At 37.5% G+C, this 22,632-nt stretch overlaps 1 protein-coding gene across 3 annotated transcripts in view; it reads right to left on the bottom strand.

The window, feature by feature from the left end:
• RBM23 (RNA binding motif protein 23) overlaps nucleotides 1-22,632 on the bottom strand; it is a 48,753-nt gene that overhangs the window by 16,334 nt on the left and 9,787 nt on the right. For 2 of the 3 annotated variants that reach the window (XM_058823208.1, XM_058823209.1), the window contains exons 8-12: nucleotides 19,705-19,758; nucleotides 14,721-14,838; nucleotides 10,916-11,068; nucleotides 4,943-5,080; nucleotides 1,908-1,973 (exon numbers count right to left, since the gene is read on the bottom strand). In XM_058823208.1, the coding sequence (XP_058679191.1) occupies nucleotides 1,908-1,973; nucleotides 4,943-5,080; nucleotides 10,916-11,068; nucleotides 14,721-14,838; nucleotides 19,705-19,758 (529 nt within the window). The remainder of the gene's footprint in view (nucleotides 1-1,907; nucleotides 1,974-4,942; nucleotides 5,081-10,915; nucleotides 11,069-14,720; nucleotides 14,839-19,704; nucleotides 19,759-22,632) is intronic. The other variant, XM_058823211.1, reaches the window with a different exon arrangement.

The raw sequence follows: 22,632 nt of genomic DNA, 5'->3' as shown, positions 1-22,632 counted from the left end.
CTCATTTTTTCCTCATTTTCTCCCATTTTTCCCCAATTTTCTCCCATTTTTCCCCCGTTTTTTCCCATTTTCCTCCCATTTTTCCCCCTTTTTTTCCCCATTTTTTCGCTGTTTTCTCCCATTTTTCCCCATTTTTTCTCATTTTTTCCTATTTTTTCTCCCATTTTTCTCCCATTTTCTCTCCCATTTTCTCTCCCATTTTTCCCCATTTTTTCTCCCATTTTTCCCATTTTTTCTCCCATTTTTCCCCAATTTTTCTCCCGTTTTTCCCCCGTTTTTTTCCCATTTTTTCTCCCATTTTTCCCCCGTTTTTTCCCATTTTTTGTCCCATTTTTTTCCCATTTTTCTCCCATTTTTTCCCCATTTTTTCCTACTTTTTTCTCCCATTTTTACGCATTTATTTCTCATTTTTTCCTATTTTTCTCCCAATTTTTTCCATTTTTTCCCCATTTTTCCTCATTTCTTCTCCCATTTTTCCACATTTTTTCCCCATTTTTCCCCATTTTTTCTCCCATTTTTACCCCGTTTTTTCCCATTTTTCCTCCCATTATTCCCCCATTTTTCCCCCGTTTTTTCCCATTTTCTCCAATTTTTTTCCCATTTTTTCTGCCATTTTTCCCCATTTTTCTCCCATTTTTCTCCCATTTTCTCTCCCATTTTTTCCCATTTTTTCTCCCATTTTTTCCCATTTTTCCCATTTTTTCTCCCATTTTTTCCCATTTTTCCCCCATTTTTCTCCCATTTTTTTCCCATTTTTCTCCCATTTTTTCCTTTTTTTTTCTCCCATTTTTACGCATTTATTTCTCATTTTTTCCTATTTTTCTCCCAATTTCTTTCCATTTTTTCCCCATTTTTCCTCGTTTCTTCTACCATTTTTCCCCATTTTTTTCCCCATTTTTCCCCCCATTTTTCTCCCATTTCTCCCCCATTTTTCTCCCATTTTCTCCCATTTTTTCCCCATTTTTCCCCATTTCTTCTCCCATTTTTCCCCATTTTTTCCCCCGGTTTTTCCCATTTTCTCTCCCATTTTTTCTCCCAGTTTTTCCCCCATTTTTTCCCATTTTTTCTCTCATTTCCCCCCATTTTTCTTCTCTGATTTTTTCCCCATTTTTCCCCATTCTTTCTCCCATTTTTCCATTTTTTCTCCCATTTTTCCCCATTTTTTCCCCATTTTTCCCCATTTTTTCCCCATTTTTCCCCATTTTTCACCCAAATTTCACCATTTTTTCACCGTTTTTTGTCATTTTTTCCCGTTTTTTCCCAATTTCGCCGTTTTTCACCCCAAATTTGGCACTCCCGGTGCTGACCCCGTGTCCTTTGCTCTGCCCCGTGTCCGGCTCCCTCACCACCCCCAAATTCCCCAATTTTCACCCAAAATTCCCCATTTTTTTCCCCATTTTTTGTCCCATTTTTCCTCATTTTTTATTATTTTTTTCTCCCATTTTTCCCCATTTTTTCTCATTTTCTCCCATGTTTTCCCCCATTTTTTCCCATTTCTTCTCCCATTTTTTCCCCCGTTTTATCCCATTTTTTCTCTCATTTTTCCCCATTTTTCTTCTCTGATTTTTTCCCCATTTTTCCACATTTTTCTCCCATTTTTCCCATTTTTTCTTCGATTTTTTGCTCATTTTTCCCCATTTTTTCACCATTTTTTCACCACTTTTTCTCATTTTTTCACATTTTTTCTCATTTTTTCCCATTTTTCCCATTTTTCACCCCAAATTTGGCACTCCCGGTGTTGACCCCCTGTCCTTTGCTCTGCCCCGTGTCCGGCTCCCTCACCACCCCCAAATTCCCCATTTTTAACCCAAATTTTGCCGTTTTTTCACCGTTTTTTGTCATTTTTTCGCCATTTTTTCCCGTTTTTTCCCAATTTTGCCGTTTTTCACCCCAATTTTCGCACTCACGGTGATGAAGCCGTAGCCTTTGCTCTGCCCCGTGTCCGGGTCCCTCATGAGGACGATGTTGTCGATCTGCGGGGGGGGAGGGGCTCAGGTGAGCAAAGGGGGCGGGGCCTCACCCGGCACAGGCCACGCCCCCTCCGCTCACCCGGCACTTACCTGGAAACGGCAAAAATTCGCCCAAAATCACCCCAAATTCACCCAAAATCACCCCAGATTCACCCAGAAATTCACCCAAAATCACCCCAAATTCACCCAAAAATTCACCCGAAATTTACCCAAAAATTCTCCCAAAACTCGCCCCAAATTTACCCAAAATTCACCCAAAATTCATCCGAAATTTACCCAAAAATTCACCCAAAATTCGCCACAAATTTACCCAAAATTCACCCAAAATTCATCCGAAATTTACCCAAAAATTCACTCAAAATTCGCCAAATTTACTCAAAATTCACCCAAAATTCACCCCAAATTTACCCCAAATTCACCCCAAGTTTACCCAAAATTGACCCAAAATTCACCCCAAATTTACCCAAAATTCACCCAAAAGTTCACAAAAAAAATTCATCCAAAATTCACCCCAAATTCACCCAAAAATTCATGAAAATTCAACCAAAAACCCACCCAAAAATTCAACCCAAATTCACCCCAAAATTCGACCAAAAGTTCACAAGAAATTCATCCAAAATTCACCCAAAATTCAGGTGGAATTCACCAAAAAATTCACACAAAATCCACCCAAAAATTCACCAAAAAATTCACCTGAAATTCACCCAAAAATTCACTCAAAATTCACCCCAAATTCCCCTAAAATTCACAAAAAAATTCATGAAAATTCACCGAAAAATTTACCCAAAAATTAATCCAAAATTCACCCCAAATTCACCCAAAAGTTCACAAAAATATTCATCCAAAATTCACCCAAAAATTCACCAAAAAATTCACACAAAATCCACCCAAAATTCCCCCAAAATTCACCCAAAATTTCATGAAAATTTCAGCCAAAAATTCACCCAAAATTCAGCCAAAAATTGGAGAAATTCACCCCAGATTAATCCAAAATTCACCGAAAAATGCACAAAAAAATTCACCCAAAAATTCAGCAGAAAATCACCCCCAAATCACCCAAAATTTCACCCAATATTCACCCAAAATTCACAAAAAAATCCATCCAAAACTCACCCAAAATTCACCCCAAAATCCACCCCAAATTCACCCAAAAATTAATCCAAAACTCACCAAAAATTCAGTGAAAATTCACCCAAAATTTATCCAAATATTCACCCAAAATTCATGAAAATTCACAAAAAAATTCACCCAAAATTCACCCAAAAATTCACCCAAAATTCACCCAAAAATTAATCCAAAATTCACCCCAAATTGACCAAAAATTCACCCAAAGATTCACCCAAAAATTCATCAAAAATTTACCTGAAATCCACCCCAAATTCACCCAAAATTCACCCAAGAACTAATCCAAAATTCACCCCAAATTCACCCAAAATTCAACCAAAAATTCATTAAATTTCACTCAAAAACTCCCCCAAAAATAATCTAAAATTCACCCAAAATTTATCCAAAATTTCACCCAAAATTCACCAAGATTCACCCCAAATTTCACCAAAATTCACAAAAATTCCCCCAAAATCACCCCAAATTCAATCAGAATTTCCCCCAAAAATTCACAAAAAAATCCACCCAAAATTCACCCCAAGTTCCCCCAAAATTTCCCCAAAATTCACCCAAAATGCACCAAAAAATTCAGCCCCAAAATCCCCATTTCTCACCCCAAAAATCCCCATTTTTCACCAAAAATTCCCATTTTTATTATAAAATCCTCATTTTTCACCCAATTTTCACGGGGTTTTTTTTGTTTTTTGCCTCCCAACCCCCCCAGGTGCTGCCCAGGTGCCCAAAATCCCCATTTTTAACCCCAAAATCCCCATTTTTCACCCCAAAATCCCCATTTTTCACCCCAAAATCCCCATTTTTCACCCCAAAATCCTCATTTTAACCCCAAAATCCCCATTTTAACCCCAAAATCCCCATTTTTCACCCCAAAATCCCCATTTTTAACCCCAAAATCCCCATTTTTAACCCCAAAATCCCCATTTTTCACCCCAAAATCCCCATTTTAACCCCAAAATCCCCATTTTTCACCCCAAAATCCTCATTTTAACCCCAAAATCCCCATTTTAACCCCAAAATCCCCATTTTTCACCCCAAAATCTCCATTTTTAACCCCAAAATCCCCATTTTTAACCCCAAAATCCCCATTTTTCACCCCAAAATCCCCAATTTGTAGCCAAAAATCCCCATTTTTTACTCCAAAATCCCCATTTTTCACCAAAAATCCCCATTTTTAGCAAAAAATCCCCATTTTTCACCCAATTTTCACGGGATTTTTTTTGTTTTTTCTCTCCCAACCCCCCCAGGTGTGCCCAGGTGTGCCCAGGTACCCAAAATCCCCATTTTTCACCCCAAAATCCCCATTTTTCACCAAAAAAATCACAATTTTTACCCTAAAATCCCCGTTTCTCACCAAAAATCCCCATTTTTACCCTAAAATCCCCATTTTTCACCCGATTTTCACGGGGTTTTTTTTGTTTTTCCCCTCCCAGCGCCCCCAGGTGTGCCCAGGTGTGCCCAGGTGTGCCCAGGTGTGCCCAGGTAACCCCAGGTATCCAAAATCCCCATTTTTCACCCCAAAATCCCAATTCTTAACCAAAAATCCCCAATTTTTAGCCAAAAATCCCCATTTTTGCCCTAAAATCCCCATTTTTCACCTGATTTTCACGGGGTTTTTTTTGTTTTTCCCCTCCCAACCCCCCCCAGGTGTGCCCAGGTGTGCCCAGGTGTGCCCAGGTGTGCCCAGGTAACCCCAAAAGCCCCAAAACCCCCAATTTTTAGCCAAAAATCCCCATTTTTGCCCTAAAATCCCCATTTTTCACCCGATTTTCGCGGGGTTTTTTTTGTTTTTCCCCTCCCAGCGCCCCCCAGGCGCTGCCCAGGTGTGCCCAGGTGTGCCCAGGTGTGCCCACCTTGCCGAAGGGCTCGAAGATGCCCCGGAGCATGTCCTTGGTGATGTTGCAGTGCAGGGAGCCGACGTAGAGGCGCAAGGGGCCGCCCGAGCCCTTCTGCAGGGGCGTTGCCATGGCAGCCAGCCGGTTCTTCTCGGCCTGGGGGGAGGGGCACAGGTGGGCACAGGTGGGCACAGGTGGGCACAGGTGAGAGAAACCCCCGAAAAAACGGGGAAAAACCACCCAAAAACGGCAAAAATCCGCCCAAAAACGACCAAAATAGACCCAAAACCAGCCCAAAACCGGCCCAAAAGGATCCCAAATGACCCAAATCCAAGTGAAATCCACCCAAAACCCCGCCCAGGTGGGCACAGGTGGCACAGGTGAGAAAAATCCCAAAAAAATGGGGAAAAATGAGCCAAAAACGGCAAAAACCCGCCCAAAAATGACCAGAATCGTCCCAAAAACGGCCCAAATCTGCCCAAAACCCACCCAAAACTGGCCCAAAGTGACCCCAAATGACCCAAATCCAACTGAAACCCACCCAAAACCCAGCCCAGGTGGGCACAGGTGGCACAGGTGAGAAAAATCCCCCCAAAAATGGGGAAAAATGAGCCAAAAACGGCAAAAATCCGCCCAAAAACGACCAAAAATGACCAAAATTGAATTAAATTGACCCAAAAATGACCCAAATCTGCCCAAAATTGGGGTTAATTGACCCAAACCCAGCCCAGGTGGGCACAGGTGGCACAGGTGAGAGACACCCCGGAAAAAACGGGGAAAAACCACCCAAAAACGGCAAAAATCCGCCCAAAAACGACCAAAATAGACCCAAAACCAGCCCAAAACCGGCCCAAAAGGATCCCAAATGAACCAAATCCAAGTGAAATCCACCCAAAACCCCGCCCAGGTGGGCACAGGTGGCACAGGTGAGAAAAATTCCCCAAGAAATGGGAAAAAATGACCCAAAAATGGCAAAAATTCGCCCAAAAATTACACAAATCCGCCCAAAAACGACCCAAAACCGGCCCAAAAGGATCCCAAATGACCCAAATCCAAGTGAAATCCACCCAAAACCCAGCCCAGGTGGGCACAGGTGGCACAGGTGAGAAAAATGCCAAAAAAATGGGGAAAAATGACCTAAAAATGGCAAAAATTCGCCCAAAAATTACCCAAATCCGCCCAAAAATGACCCAAATCTGCCCAAAATTGGATTGAATGAACCCAAAAATGACCCAAATCTGCCCAAAATTGGGGTTAATTGACCCAAAACCCAGCCCAGGTGGGCACAGGTGGCACAGATGAGAAAAATCCCCAAAAAATGAGGAAAAATGACCCAAAAATGGCAAAAATCTGCCCGAAAAATGATCAAAATCGACCCAAAAATGATCAAAATCCGCCCAAAAATGACCCAAATGGACCCAAAAATGACCCAAAAGCGCCCAAAAATGGATTCAAGGGACCGAAACCCAGCCCAGGTGGGCACAGGTGGGCACAGGTGAGAAAAATCCCCAAAAAATGGGGAAAAATGACCCAAAAATGGCAAAAATCCGCCCAAAAATGACCAAAATCCACCCAAAATTGAATTAAATGCACCCAAAAATGACCCAAAACCGCCCAAAATGACCCAAATCCAAGTGAAATCCACCCAAAACCCAGCCCAGGTGGGCACAGGTGGCACAGGTGAGAAAAATGCCAAAAAAATGGGGAAAAATGAGCCAAAAATGGTAAAAATCCTCCCCAAATTGGATTAAATTGACACAAAATTGAGAAAAAAGCACCCAAAAATGGCAAAAAAGGACCCAAAATGGCAAAAAAGGACCCAAAAATGGCAAGAATGGACCCAAAATCCAGCCCAGGTGGGCACAGGTGGCACAGGTGAGAAAAATCCCCAAAAATGGGGAAAAATGAGCCAAAAACGGCAAAAATCTGCCCAAAAACGACCCAAAAATGACCAAAATTGAATTAAATTGACCCAAAAAAGACCCAAAACCACCCAAAATGACCCAAATCCAAGTGAAATCCACCCAAAACCCAGCCCAGGTGGGCACAGGTGGCACAGGTGAGAAAAATCCCCAAAAAATGGGGAAAAATGACCCAAAAATGGCAAAAATCCGCCCAAAAATGACCCAAAAATGACCAAAATTGGATTAAATTGACCCAAAAATGAGAAAAACGGACCCAAAAATGGCAAAAATGACCCCAAAAATGGCAAAAATGGACCCAAAACCCAGCCCAGGTGGGCACAGGTGAGAAAATTTCCTAAAAAACTCCAAGAATGGGCAAAAATCGCCTAAAAAATTGCAAAAAAATCGGCAAAAAATTCCCTAAAAAATCCCCAAAAAATGGGCAAAAATTCCCAAAAAAATCACAAAAAAAAGGGAAAAAATCCCCGAAAAATTCTCAAAAACCCCAAATCACCTCAAAGTCCTAAAAACCTCTAAAAACGCCCAAAATCCGCTGGGAAAAGTTCTGGAAAATGCATAAAAACCCCAAAAAGTCACTAAAAAATTGCTGAAAAATTGCAAAACAATGGGGAAAATTCCCAAAAAATTCCCCAAAAATTCCCCAAAAATTTCCCAAAAAATTCCCAAAAATTTCCAAAAATTCTCAAAACACGTCAAGGTCATAAAAACCCATAAAAACACCCAAAAGCCACTGGAAAAGTTCTGAAAAATGCATAAAAACCTCAAAAAGTCGCTAAAAAATTGCTGAAAAATTGCAAAAAAATGGGGAAAATTCCCAAAAAATTCCCAAAAAATTCCCAAAAAATTTCCCAAAAATTCCCAAAAAATTCCCAAAAATTTACCAAGAATTCCCAAATCACCTCAAGGTCCTAAAAACCCATAAAAACACCCAAAAGCCACTGGGAAAAGTTCTGAAAAATGCATAAAAACCTCAAAAAGTCGCTAAAAAATGGCTGAAAAATTGCAAAACAACGGGGAAAATTCCCAAAAAATTTTCAAAAAATTTCCAAAAAATTTCCCAAAAATTCCCAAAAAATTTCCCAAAAATTCCCAAAAAATTTCCCAAAAATTCCCCAAAAATTTCCAAAAAACCCCAAATCACCTCAAGGTCCTAAAAGCTCAACAAAGCCACCAAAACCCACTTGGAAAGGTCTTGGAAAAAGCATTAAAACTCCAAGAATTTGACAAAAAAATCACTAAAAAATTGCAAAAAAATGGGAAAAATTCAAAAAAAAATCCCTAAAAATTTCCCAAAAATTTCAAAAAATCTCAAATCACCTCAAGCTCACAAAGACACCCAAAACCCACTTGGGAAGGTCCTGGAAGACGCATGAAAACCCACCAAAAATCAACAAAAAAATCGCAAAAAAATCGCTAAAAATGGGAAAAATTCCCCAAAAAATTCCTAAAATTTCCCCTAAAAAATTCCCCAAAAAATCCCAAAAATTCCCAAATCACGTCAAGGTCCTAAAAGCTCACAAAGCCACCAAGACCCACTTGGGAAGGTCCTGGAAGACACATAAAAAGCACCAAAAATCGCCTAAAAATCCCTAAAAAATCGCTAAAAATCGCAAAAAAATGGGAAAAATTCCAAAAAAAATTCCAAAAAATTCCCCAAAAAATCTCAAAAAATCCCCAAATCACCTCAAGGTCCTAAAAACTCATAAAAACACCCAAAAGTCACTTGGGAAGGTTCTGAAAGATGCACAAAACCCACCAAAAATCACCAAAAAAATCCCTAAAAAATCACTAAAAAATCGCTAAAAAATGGCAAAAAAATGGGGAAAATTCCCAGAAAAATTGTCAAAAATTCCCAAATTTTCCCCAAAATTGCCAAATTTTCCCTTCCCTACCTGGGAGGCCTGGACGATGATGGGGACGCCGAGCAGGCGCTGCCCGGTGAGGCCGTCCCACAAAAATCCCCAAAACATCGCAAAAAATTGGCAAAAATTTGCTAAAAATCGCAAAAAATTGGGAAAAATTCCCAAAAAATTTCCCCAAAAAATCCCAAAAAATCCCAAATCACCTCAAGGTCCTAAAAGCTCACAAAGACACCAAAACCCACTTGGGAAGGTCCTGGAAGACGCATAGAAACCACCAAAAACCTCCAAAAAATTGCTCAAAAAAATCGCTAAAAAATCGCAAAAAAACGGGAAAAATTCCCCAAAAAAATCCCAAAAATTCCCAAATCACCTCAAGGATTAAAAGCTCACAAAGCCACCAAAACCTACTTGGGAAGCTCCTGGAAGACGCATAAAAACCACAAAAAATCACCAAAAAATCCCTAAAAAATCACCAAAAAATGGGAAAAATTCCCAAAAAATCCCCTAAAAATTCCCAAAAAAATTGCCAAAAATTGCCAAATTTTCCCCAAAATTGCCAAATTTTCCCTTCCCTACCTGGGAGGCCTGGACGATGATGGGGACGCCGAGCAGGCGCTGCCCGGTGAGGCCGTCCCACAAAAATCCCCAAAACATCGCAAAAAATTGGCAAAAATTTGCTAAAAATCGCAAAAAATTGGGAAAAATTCCCAAAAAATTCCCCAAAAATTCTCAAAATCTCAAAACACCTCAGGGTCCTAAAATCCCATAAAAACACTCAAAAGTCACTTGGAAAACTCCTGGAAGACACATAAAAACCCAATAAAAATCGCCAAAAAATCCCTAAAAAATGGGAAAAATTCCCAAAATATTCCCAAAAAAAAACCTCCAAAAATTCCCAAAAAATTCCCAAAAATTCCTAAATCACCTCAAGGATTGAAAGCTCACAAAGCCACCAAAAACCCACTTGGGAAGGTCCTGAAAGATGCACAAAATCCACCAAAAATCGCCAAAAAAATCGCTAAAAAATCGCAAAAAAATCGCAAAAAAACGGGAAAAATTCCCAAAATTCCCCCAAAAAATTCCCAAAAATTCCCAAATTTTCCGTGGGTACCTGGGAGGCCTGGACGATGATGGGGACGCCGAGCAGGCGCTGCCCGGTGAGGCCGTCCCACCAAAAATCCCCAAAACATCGTAAAAAATTGGCAAAAATTTGCTAAAAATCGCAAAAAATTGGGAAAAATTCCCAAAAAAATTCCAAAAAATTTCCCCAAAAAAATCCCAAAAATCCCAAATCACCTCAAGGTCCTAAAAGCTCACAAAGCCACCAAAACCCACTTGGGAAGGTCCTGGAAGACGCATAGAAACCACCAAAAACCTCCAAAAAATTGCTCAAAAAAATCGCTAAAAAATCGCAAAAAAATGGGAAAAATTCCCCAAAAAAATCCCAAAAATTCCCAAATCACCTCAAGGATTAAAAGCTCACAAAGCCACCAAAACCTACTTGGGAAGCTCCTGGAAGATGCATGAAAACCACAAAAAATCACCAAAAAATCCCTAAAAAATCACCAAAAAATGGGAAAAATTCCCAAAAAATCCCCTAAAAATTCCCAAAAAAATTGCCAAAAATTGCCAAATTTTCCCCAAAATTGCCAAATTTTCCCTTCCCTACCTGGGAGGCCTGGACGATGATGGGGACGCCGAGCAGGCGCTGCCCGGTGAGGCCGTCCCACAAAAATCCCCAAAACATCGTAAAAAATTGGCAAAAATTTGCTAAAAATCGCAAAAAATTGGGAAAAATTTCCAAAAAAATTCCAAAAAAATTCCCAAAAAAAATCCCAAAAATTCCCAAATCATCTCAAGGTCCTAAAAGCTCACAAAGACACCAAAACCCACTTGGGAAGGTCCTGGAAGACGCATAGAAACCACCAAAAACCTCCAAAAAATCGCTAAAAAAAATCGCTAAAAAATCGCAAAAAAATGGGAAAAATTCCCCAAAAAAATCCCAAAAATTCCCAGATCACCTCAAGGATTGAAAGCTCACAAAGCCACCAAAACCTACTTGGGAAGCTCCTGGAAGACGCATGAAAACCACAAAAAATCACCAAAAAATCCCTAAAAAATCACCAAAAAATGGGAAAAATTCCCAAAAAATTCCCAAAAAATTCCCAAATTTTCCCCAAAATTGCCAAATTTCCCATCCCTACCTGGGAGGCCTGGACGATGATGGGGACGCCGAGCAGGCGCTGCCCGGTGAGGCCGATGGCCAAGGGCACCGATTGGATCTCGCAGAACTCCACGTACGCGATGCCCTTGGAGCGCCGCGAGTTCCGGTCCGAGATGATCCGCACGTCCCGCACCTGGGCGCGGAATTAATTACCGTTAATTAAGTTAATTAAGGGAAACAGCTGGGAGGGGCTGGGGAATGGCTGGGATTTTTTACGGAATTTTAATCGGGTTTTTTATGGGGTTTTTGTGGCGTTTTTGGGGATTTTTTCACGATTTTTTGGGATTTTTCGCTGAGTTTTCAGTGGATTTTTGTGGGATTTTTGGTGGATTTTTGGCGGATTTTGGGGACTTTTTACAGAACTTTAATTGGATTTTTTACAGGTTTTTAGTGGTTTTTTTGTGATTTTTCGTGATATTTTACTAATTTTTAATGGATTTTTTTGGCAATTTTGATGGATTTTTCACTATATTTTTGCGACTTTTTTTTGATTTTTTTGGTGGATTTTTATGGGACTTTAAGGACACTTTTTAGAGACTTTTAATGAATTTTTACTCATTTTTCACCATTTTTTGGGGCATTTTTTGGGCATTTTTTGGGGTTGGATGTGGCAGAACTGGAGGCGGGCGATGCCCTTGGAGCGCCGCGAGTTCCGGTCCGAGATGATCCGCACGTCCCGCACCTGGGCGCGGAATTAATTACTGTTAATTAAGTTAATTAAGGGAAACAGCTGGGAGGGGCTGGGGAATGGCTGGGATTTTTTACGGAATTTTAATCGGGTTTTTTATGGGGTTTTTGTGGCGTTTTTGGGGATTTTTTCACGATTTTTCGCTGATTTTTTGGTTTATTTTTGTGGGATTTTTGGGGATTTTTTACGGAATTTTAATCGGAATTTTTATGGGGTTTTTATAGCATTTTTGGTGATTTTTTGTGATTTTTTCACGATTTTTTGCGACTTTTTGCTGAGTTTTTAGTGGATTTTTGTGGGATTTTTGTGGGATTTTTGTGGGATTTTTGGCGGATTTTGGGGATTTTTAACGGAATTTTAATCGGGTTTTTTACGGGGTTTTTGTGGCTTTTTTTGGGATTATTTGTGATTTTTTTCACGATTTTTTGCGATTTTTCATAGAGTTTTCAGTGTATTTCTGTGGGATTTTGGTGGATTCTGGGGATTTTTCACAAAATTTTAATCAGGTTTTTTACGGGTTTTTAACGGAATTTTTTGGGATTTTTCGTGATCTTTCACCGGCTTTTAATGGTTTTTCCTTGTGAATTTTCGGGATCTTTTACTAATTTTTAATGGATTTTTTTGTCAATTTTGATGGATTTTTCACTATATTTTTGCGACTTTTTTTTGATTTTTTTGGTGGATTTTTATGGGATTTTAAGGACACTTTTTAGAGACTTTCAATGAATTTTTACTCATTTTTCACCATTTTTTGGGGCATTTTTTGGCCATTTTTTGGGGTTGGATGTGGCAGAACTGGAGGCGGGCGATGCCCTTGGAGCGCCGCCAGTTCCGGTCCGAGATGATCCGCACGTCCCGCACCTGGGCGCGGAATTAATTACCGTTAATTAAGTTAATTAAGGGAAACAGCTGGGAGGGGCTGGGGAATGGCTGGGATTTTTTACGGAATTTTAATCGGGTTTTTTATGGGGTTTTTGTGGCTTTTTTGGTGATTTTTTCACGATTTTTCGCTGATTTTTTGGTTTATTTTTGTGGGATTTTTGGGGATTTTTTACGGACTTTTAATCGGAATTTTTATGGGGTTTTTATAGCATTTTTGGTGATTTTTTGTGATTTTTTCACGATTTTTTGCGACTTTTTGCTGAGTTTTTAGTGGATTTTTGTGGGATTTTTGTGGGATTTTTGTGGGATTTTTGGCGGATTTTGGGGATTTTTAACGGAATTTTAATCGGGTTTTTTATGGGGTTTTTGTGGCTTTTTTTGGGATTATTTGTGATTTTTTTCACGATTTTTTGCGATTTTTCATAGAGTTTTCAGTGTATTTCTGTGGGATTTTGGTGGATTCTGGGGATTTTTCACAAAATTTTAATCAGGTTTTTTACGGGTTTTTAACGGAATTTTTTGGGATTTTTCGTGATCTTTCACCGGCTTTTAATGGTTTTTCCTTGTGAATTTTCGGGATCTTTTACTAATTTTTAATGGATTTTTTTGTCAATTTTGACGGATTTTTCACTATATTTTTGCGACTTTTTTTTGATTTTTTTGGTGGATTTTTATGGGACTTTAAGGACACTTTTTAGAGACTTTTAATGAATTTTTACTCATTTTTCACCATTTTTTGGGGCATTTTTTGGGCATTTTTTGGGGTTGGATGTGGCAGAACTGGAGGCGGGCGATGCCCTTGGAGCGCCGCGAGTTCCGGTCCGAGATGATCCGCACGTCCCGCACCTGGGCGCGGAATTAATTACTTTTAATTAAGTTAATTAAGGAAAACAGCTGGGAGGGGCTGGGGAATGGCTGGGATTTTTTACGGAATTTTAATCGGGTTTTTTATGGGGTTTTTGTGGCGTTTTTGGTGATTTTTGTGATTTTTCACTGATTTTTCAGTGGATTTTTGGGGGGCTTTTGTGGCTTTTTTTGGGATTTTTTTTGTGATTTTTTCACGACTTTTTGCTGATTTTTTGGTTTATTTTTGTGGGATTTTTGGTGAATTTTGGGGATTTCTTAGGGAATTTTAATTGGATTTTTTATGGGGTTTTTGTGGCTTTTTGGTGATTTTTTGTGATTTTTTTCACGACTTTTTGCAATTTTTCGCTGATTTTTTAGTGGATTTCTGTGGGATTTTTGTGGGATTTTTGGGGAATTTTAAAGATTTTTTACGGGATTTTAATCAAGTTTTTTACGGGGTTTTTGTGGCTTTTTTTGGTGATTTTTCCACGATTTTTTGCGATTTTTCGCTGAGCTTTTGGTTTATTTTGTGGGATTTTTGGGGCATTTTGGGGATTTTTTACGGGATTTTAATCAGATTTTTAATGGGTTTTTTATGGCATTTTTGGTGATTTTTTGTGATTTTTTCACGATTTTTTGAAGATTTTTCGCTGATTTTTTAGTGAATTTTTGGGGGGTTTTTGTGGGATTTTTGGCGGATTTTGAGGATTTTTTACGGGATTTTAATCGGATTTTTTATGGGTTTTTTATGGCATTTTTGATGATTTTTTCACGATTTTTTGCGATTTTTCGCTGAGCTTTTGGTTTATTTTGTGGGATTTTTGTGGCATTTTGGGGATTCTTTATGGGATTTTAAACAGATTTTTAATGGGTTTTTTATGGCATTTTTGGTGATTTCTTGTGATTTTTTCACGATTTTTTGAAGATTTTTCGCTGATTTTTTAGTGGATTTTTGGGGGGTTTTTGTGGGATTTTTGGCGGATTTTGAGGATTTTTTACGGGATTTTAATCGGAATTTTTACGTGTTTTTAACGGAATTTTTGGGGATTTTTCAAGATCGTTTACTGGCTTTTAATGGGTTTTTTTGAGAATTTCCAGGAGTTTTTCATTATTTTTTTAGGATTTTTTTTTAATTTTTTGGTGGATTTTTATGGGATTTTAGGGGCAATTTTTAAAGATTTTTAATGAAATTTTAGAATTTTTGGGGGGGATTTTTTCACGATTTTTTGGAGATTTTTGGCTCATCTTTCAGTATATTTTTGCGGGATTTTTTTGTGAATTTTGGGCTTTTTTCACGGATTTTTTTGGACGATATTTTGGAGAATTTTCACAGATATTTTTTCGGGTTTTTTCCGGAATTTTCCGGCACCTTGCCCACGGCGGAGAAGAAATCCTCGAGGTCGCGGGGCCGGATGCGGGCGGCGAGCTGCATGCAGAAAACCGTGCGGGCGTCGCGCTCCTCGGGGCTCAGCGACCCCAAAGGTTCCCTGAAAAACACCCAAAATTACCCGGCAGCCAAAAACCCCCAAAATTCACCCCAAATTCCCCAAAAAATCCCAAAAATCCCCATCGAAATCGGCCCAAAATGGCCCAAAATGGCCCCAAAAATCGACCGAAAATAGCCCCAAAAAGGACCCAAAATTCCCTGCACAGCCGAGACCAAAATTCCCAAAATTTCCCTAAAAACTTCCCAAAAAATCTCCACTAAAATCCACCCAAAATTCCCCAAAATTGACCCAAAATTCCGCAAAAAATGCCACAAATCTCTACTGAAATCAGCTCAAAATTAACTGAAAATCCTCAAAAAAATTCCCCAAAAATTCCCCAAAATCCCCCCTGAAATTCACCCAAAATGGACCAAAATCCTCCCAAAAATTGACCCAAAATTCCCAAAAATTCCCTGAAAAATCCTAAAAATCTCGACTGAAATCAGCCCAAAATTTGACCCAAAATTCCCAAAAATTGACCCAAAATTCCCAAAAATTCCCTGAAAAATCCTAAAAATCTCGACTGAAATCAGCCCAAAATTTGACCCAAAATTCCCAAAAATTGACCCAAAATTCCCAAAAATTCCCTGAAAAATCCCAAAAACCTCAACTGAAATCAGCCCAAAATTTGACCCAAAATTCCCAAAAATTGACCCAAAATTCCCAAAAATTCCCTGAAAAATCCTAAAAATCTCGACTGAAATCAGCCCAAAATTTGACCCAAAATTCCCAAAAATTCCCTGAAAAATCCCAAAAATCTCGACTGAAATCAGCCCAAAATTTGACCCAAAATTCCCAAAAATTGACCCAAAATTCCCAAAAATTCCCTGAAAAATCCTAAAAATCTCGACTGAAATCAGCCCAAAATTTGACCCAAAATTCTCCAAAAAAATTCCCCAAACTTCCCAAAAATTCCCTGAAAAATCCCAAAAACCTCGACTGAAATCAGCCCAAAATTTGACCCAAAATTCCCAAAAATTCCCTGAAAAATCCCAAAAATCTCGACTGAAATCAGCCCAAAATTTGACCCAAAATTCCCAAAAATTGACCCAAAATTCCCAAAAATTCCCTGAAAAATCCCAAAAATCTCGACTGAAATCAGCCCAAAATTTGACCCAAAATTCCCAAAAATTGACCCAAAATTCCCAAAAATTCCCTGAAAAATCCTAAAAATCTCGACTGAAATCAGCCCAAAATTTGACCCAAAATTCCCAAAAATTGACCCAAAATTCCCAAAAATTCCCTGAAAAATCCTAAAAATCTCGACTGAAATCAGCCCAAAATTTGACCCAAAATTCCCAAAAATTGACCCAAAATTCCCAAAAATTCCCTGAAAAATCCTAAAAATCTCTACTGAAATCAGCCCAAAATTTGACCCAAAATTCCCAAAAATTGACCCAAAATTCCCAAAAATTCCCTGAAAAATCCTAAAAATCTCTACTGAAATCAGCCCAAAATTTGACCCAAAATTCCCAAAAATTCCCTGAAAAATCCCAAAAATCTCGACTGAAATCAGCCCAAAATTTGACCCAAAATTCCCAAAAATTGACCCAAAATTCCCAAAAATTTCCTGAAAAATCCCAAAAATCTCGACTGAAATCAGCCCAAAATTTGACCCAAAATTCTCCAAAAAATTCCCCAAACTTCCCAAAAATTCCCTGAAAAATCCTAAAAATCTCGACTGAAATCAGCCCAAAATTTGACCCAAAATTCCCAAAAATTGACCCAAAATTCCCAAAAATCCCCTGAAAAATCCCAAAAACCTCGACTGAAATCAGCCCAAAATTTGACCCAAAATTCCCAAAAATTGACCCAAAATTCCCAAAAATTCCCTGAAAAATCCTAAAAATCTCTACTGAAATCAGCCCAAAATTTGACCCAAAATTCTCCAAAAAATTCCCCAAACTTCCCAAAAATTCCCTGAAAAATCCCAAAAATCTCGACTGAAATCAGCCCAAAATTTGACCCAAAATTCCCAAAAATTGACCCAAAATTCCCAAAAATTCCCTGAAAAATCCTAAAAATCTCTACTGAAATCAGCCCAAAATTTGACCCAAAATTCCCAAAAATTGACCCAAAATTCCCAAAAATTCCCTGAAAAATCCTAAAAATCTCGACTGAAATCAGCCCAAAATTTGACCCAAAATTCCCAAAAATTGACCCAAAATTCCCAAAAATTCCCTGAAAAATCCTAAAAATCTCGACTGAAATCAGCCCAAAATTTGACCCAAAATTCCCAAAAATTGACCCAAAATTCCCAAAAATTCCCTGAAAAATCCCAAAAATCTCGACTGAAATCAGCCCAAAATTTGACCCAAAATTCTCCAAAAAATTCCCCAAACTTCCCAAAAATTCCCTGAAAAATCCCAAAAATCTCGACTGAAATCAGCCCAAAATTTGACCCAAAATTCCCAAAAATTGACCCAAAATTCCCAAAAATTCCCTGAAAAATCCTAAAAATCTCGACTGAAATCAGCCCAAAATTTGACCCAAAATTCCCAAAAATTGACCCAAAATTCCCAAAAATTCCCTGAAAAATCCCAAAAACCTCAACTGAAATCAGCCCAAAATTTGACCCAAAATTCCCAAAAATTGACCCAAAATTCCCAAAAATTCCCTGAAAAATCCTAAAAATCTCGACTGAAATCAGCCCAAAATTTGACCCAAAATTCCCAAAAATTCCCTGAAAAATCCCAAAAATCTCGACTGAAATCAGCCCAAAATTTGACCCAAAATTCCCAAAAATTGACCCAAAATTCCCAAAAATTCCCTGAAAAATCCTAAAAATCTCGACTGAAATCAGCCCAAAATTTGACCCAAAATTCTCCAAAAAAATTCCCCAAACTTCCCAAAAATTCCCTGAAAAATCCCAAAAACCTCGACTGAAATCAGCCCAAAATTTGACCCAAAATTCCCAAAAATTGACCCAAAATTCCCAAAAATCCCCTGAAAAATCCCAAAAATCTCGACTGAAATCAGCCCAAAATTTGACCCAAAATTCCCAAAAATTGACCCAAAATTCCCAAAAATTCCCTGAAAAATCCCAAAAATCTCGACTGAAATCAGCCCAAAATTTGACCCAAAATTCCCAAAAATTGACCCAAAATTCCCAAAAATTCCCTGAAAAATCCTAAAAATCTCGACTGAAATCAGCCCAAAATTTGACCCAAAATTCCCAAAAATTGACCCAAAATTCCCAAAAATTCCCTGAAAAATCCTAAAAATCTCGACTGAAATCAGCCCAAAATTTGACCCAAAATTCCCAAAAATTGACCCAAAATTCCCAAAAATTCCCTGAAAAATCCTAAAAATCTCTACTGAAATCAGCCCAAAATTTGACCCAAAATTCCCAAAAATTGACCCAAAATTCCCAAAAATTCCCTGAAAAATCCTAAAAATCTCTACTGAAATCAGCCCAAAATTTGACCCAAAATTCCCAAAAATTCCCTGAAAAATCCCAAAAATCTCGACTGAAATCAGCCCAAAATTTGACCCAAAATTCCCAAAAATTGACCCAAAATTCCCAAAAATTTCCTGAAAAATCCCAAAAATCTCGACTGAAATCAGCCCAAAATTTGACCCAAAATTCTCCAAAAAATTCCCCAAACTTCCCAAAAATTCCCTGAAAAATCCCAAAAATCTCGACTGAAATCAGCCCAAAATTTGACCCAAAATTCCCAAAAATTGACCCAAAATTCCCAAAAATTCCCTGAAAAATCCTAAAAATCTCTACTGAAATCAGCCCAAAATTTGACCCAAAATTCCCAAAAATTGACCCAAAATTCCCAAAAATTCCCTGAAAAATCCTAAAAATCTCGACTGAAATCAGCCCAAAATTTGACCCAAAATTCCCAAAAATTGACCCAAAATTCCCAAAAATTCCCTGAAAAATCCCAAAAACCTCAACTGAAATCAGCCCAAAATTTGACCCAAAATTCCCAAAAATTGACCCAAAATTCCCAAAAATTCCCTGAAAAATCCTAAAAATCTCGACTGAAATCAGCCCAAAATTTGACCCAAAATTCCCAAAAATTGACCCAAAATTCCCAAAAATTCCCTGAAAAATCCTAAAAATCTCGACTGAAATCAGCCCAAAATTTGACCCAAAATTCCCAAAAATTGACCCAAAATTCCCAAAAATTCCCTGAAAAATCCCAAAAATCTCGACTGAAATCAGCCCAAAATTTGACCCAAAATTCTCCAAAAAATTCCCCAAACTTCCCAAAAATTCCCTGAAAAATCCCAAAAATCTCGACTGAAATCAGCCCAAAATTGACCCAAAATTCTCCAAAAAAATTCCCCAAACTTCCCAAAAATTCCCTGAAAAATCCCAAAAACCTCGACTGAAATCAGCCCAAAATTTGACCCAAAATTCCCAAAAATTGACCCAAAATTCCCAAAAATTCCCTGAAAAATCCTAAAAATCTCTACTGAAATCAGCCCAAAATTTGACCCAAAATTCTCCAAAAAATTCCCCAAACTTCCCAAAAATTCCCTGAAAAATCCCAAAAATCTCGACTGAAATCAGCCCAAAATTTGACCCAAAATTCCCAAAAATTGACCCAAAATTCCCAAAAATTCCCTGAAAAATCCTAAAAATCTCTACTGAAATCAGCCCAAAATTTGACCCAAAATTCTCCAAAAAATTCCCCAAAATCTCCCCTGAAATTGACCCAAAAAGGACCAAAATCCTCCCAAAAACTGACCCAAAATGGACCCAAAATTCCCAAAATTTTTCAAAAAAAATTCCCAAAAAATTCCAAAAATCCCCATCGAAATCGGCCCAAAATTTTTCCCCAAAAATTCCAATTTTCCCTCCAATTTGGAATTTTTCCCAAAATTTGGATTTTTGGCCCCAAATCTCACCGGCCCGGGCTCTTCTCTCGGAACAGGGGGCTCTTGCTGTGCCCAAAGCGGCGCCTGCGGAACAAAATTTGAGGAAAATTTGGAAAATTTGGGGAAAATTCGGAAAATTTGGGGAAAATCCTGAATTTCGGGGGCAGAATTTAAAATTTTGGGCAAAAATTTGAAACTTTGGGTTAAAAATACGGAGATTTTGAGTGGGAATTTTCAATTTTTGGGAGAAAAAAATTCAAATTTTGGGGCAAAATTTTGAAATTTTTAGGTAAAAAATTTGGGGTTTTTATTTGGAATTTGTCAGTTTTTGGGGGGAAAAAAAATCCAAATTTTGGGGCAAAAATTTGAGATTTGGAATAAATAATTTAGGGTTTTAGATTATAATTTTCAAATTTTGAGCAACTTTGGGGGAAAAAATTCAAAATTTTTGGGGAAGAATTTGGAATTTCAGGTAATATATCTGACATTTAAGGTTGGAATTTTCAATTTTTGGAGCAAAAGAAGTCCAAATTTTTGGCAAAAATTTGAAATTTTGGGTAAAAAAATTTGGGATTTTAGTTGGGAATTTTCAATTTCTGGGGGGAAAAAAATCCAAATTTTTATGCAAAAATATGAAATTTTGGGTAAAAAATTTGGAATTTGGGATTAGAATTTTCAATTTTTGGGCAATTTTGGGGGAAAAATTCCAAAATTTTGGGCAAAATTTTGAAATTTTGGGTTTAAAATTTGAAGATTTTGGGTGGGAACTTTCTTTTGTATGGGGAAAAAATCCAAATTTTTGAGCAAAAATTTGAGATTTTGAATAAAAAATTTGGGATTTTAGAGTGGAATTTTCAAATTTTGAGAAATTTTGGGGGAAAAAATTCCAAGGTTTTGGGCAAAAATTTGAAATTTCGGGTAAAAAATTTGGGATTTTAAGTTGGAATTTCCAATTTTTGGGGAGAAAAAATGCAAATTTTTGGGCAAAAATTTCAAATTTTGGGTTAAAAATTTGGGATTTTAATTGGGAATTTTTCAATTTCTGGGGGGGAAAAAAATCCAAATTTTGGGGAAAATTTGGAGATTTTGAATAAAAAATTTGGGGTTTTAGATTAAAATTTTCAAATTTTGAGCAATTATGGGGGAGAAAAATTCCAAATTTTTGGGCAAAAATTTGAAATTTCAGATAAAAAATCTGGGCTTTGGGGTTGGAATTTCCAATTTTTGGGCGATTTTTGGGGGAAAAAACCCAAAAGTTTTCGGAAAGAATTTGAAATTTTGGGAAAAAATTTGGGATTTTAATTTGGAATTTTCGATTTTTGGGGGGGAAAAAATTCAAAGTTTTGGGCAAAAATTTGAAATTTTGAATAAAAAATTTGGGATTTTAATTGGGAATTTTTCAATTTCTGGGGGGAAAAAAGTCCAAATTTTGGGGCAAAATTTTGAGATTTTGAATAAAAAATTTGGGGTTTTAAATTGGAATTTCCAAAGTTTGAACAATTTTGGGGGGAAAATTTTTGAGGTTTTTTTAAGGGATTTTTTGTGGATTTTTTGGAGATTTTTGGGGGATTTTTGGGGATATTTTTGGGGATTTTTAAGGATTTTTTGTGGCTTTTTTGGCGATTTTTGGGGGATTTTTGAGGATTTTTAAGGGATTTTTTGTGGCTTTTTTGGAGATTTTTTGTGGATTTTTGGGGATTTTTTGGGGAGATTTTAGGGGTATTTTTGTCAATTTTTTAGAGATTTTTGGGAATTTTGGGGGGGATTTTTGGGGGATTTTTTGGGGATTTTGGAGGGATTTTGGGGGGATTTTTTGGGCATTTTTTTGATATCTTTTGGAATTTTGGGGATATTTTTGGGGAATTTTAAGGGATATTTTGTGGATTATTTGGAGATTTTAGGGGATTTTTGGGGATATTTTTGGGGATTTTTAAGGATTTTTAAGGGAATTTTTGTGGATTTTTTGGAGATTTTTGGGGATTTTTTGGGGCTATTTTTGGGGATTTTTAAGGGATTTTTTAGGAATTTTTGGGGATTTTTGGGGGGGATTTTTGGGGTATTTTTGGGGATTTTTAAGGGATTTTTTGTGAATTTTTTGGGGATTTTTGGGGGGATTTTTGGAGGAGTTCTGGGGATTTTTTGAGGAATTTTTTGTGGATTTTTTGGAGATTTTTTGGGGATTTTTTGGGGGGATTTTTGGAGGGATTTTTGGTGGATTTTTTGGCTTTTTTGGGTGATTCTTGGGAAATATTTTCGGGGATTTTTGAGGCATTTTTTTGGGATTTCTGGGATTTTTTTGGGGATATTTTTAATATTTTTTCGGGATTTTATGGGGATCTTCCGGGCGATTTCTGAGTTTTTTTTTTTAAGGATATTTTGGGTGAATTTCTGGGGATATTTTGTGGGAATTTTTGGTGGATATTTTTGGGGATTTTTTATGAATTTTTGGGGATATTTTTGGGAATTTTTTGGGGGATTCTTGAGGGATTTTTGGGGATATTTTTGAGTTTTTTAAGGGATTTTTTATGGATTTTTTGGAGATTTTTGGGGATTTTTTGGGGGGATTTTTGGGGAATTTTTGGGGATTTTTAAAGGAATTTTTGTGGATTTTTTGGAGATTTTTGGGGATTTTCTGGGGGGATTTTTGGAGTATTTTTGGGGATTTTTCGAGGAATTTTTTGTGGATTTTTTGGGGATTTTTTTGGGATTTTTGGGGAAATTTTCGGGGATTTTTGAGGGATTTTTTTGGGATTTCTGGGATTTTTTTGAGGTTTTTTTGGGATATTTTTCAATATTTTTTCGGGATTTTACGGGGATATTCTGGGCAATTTCTGAGTTTTTTTAAAGGATATTTTTGGTGAATTTCTGGGGATATTTTCTGGGAATTTTTGGTGGATATTTTTGGGGATTTTTTATGAATTTTTGGGGATATTTTTGGGAATTTTTTGGGGGATTCTT

This window comes from Ammospiza caudacuta, chromosome 39 (assembly GCF_027887145.1).
Source record: "Ammospiza caudacuta isolate bAmmCau1 chromosome 39, bAmmCau1.pri, whole genome shotgun sequence".
In the NCBI taxonomy this organism is placed as follows: Eukaryota; Metazoa; Chordata; class Aves; order Passeriformes; family Passerellidae; genus Ammospiza; species Ammospiza caudacuta.
The sequence above is the reverse complement of the archived record's forward strand: the minus strand, read 5'-3'. Positions and strand labels throughout refer to the sequence as shown.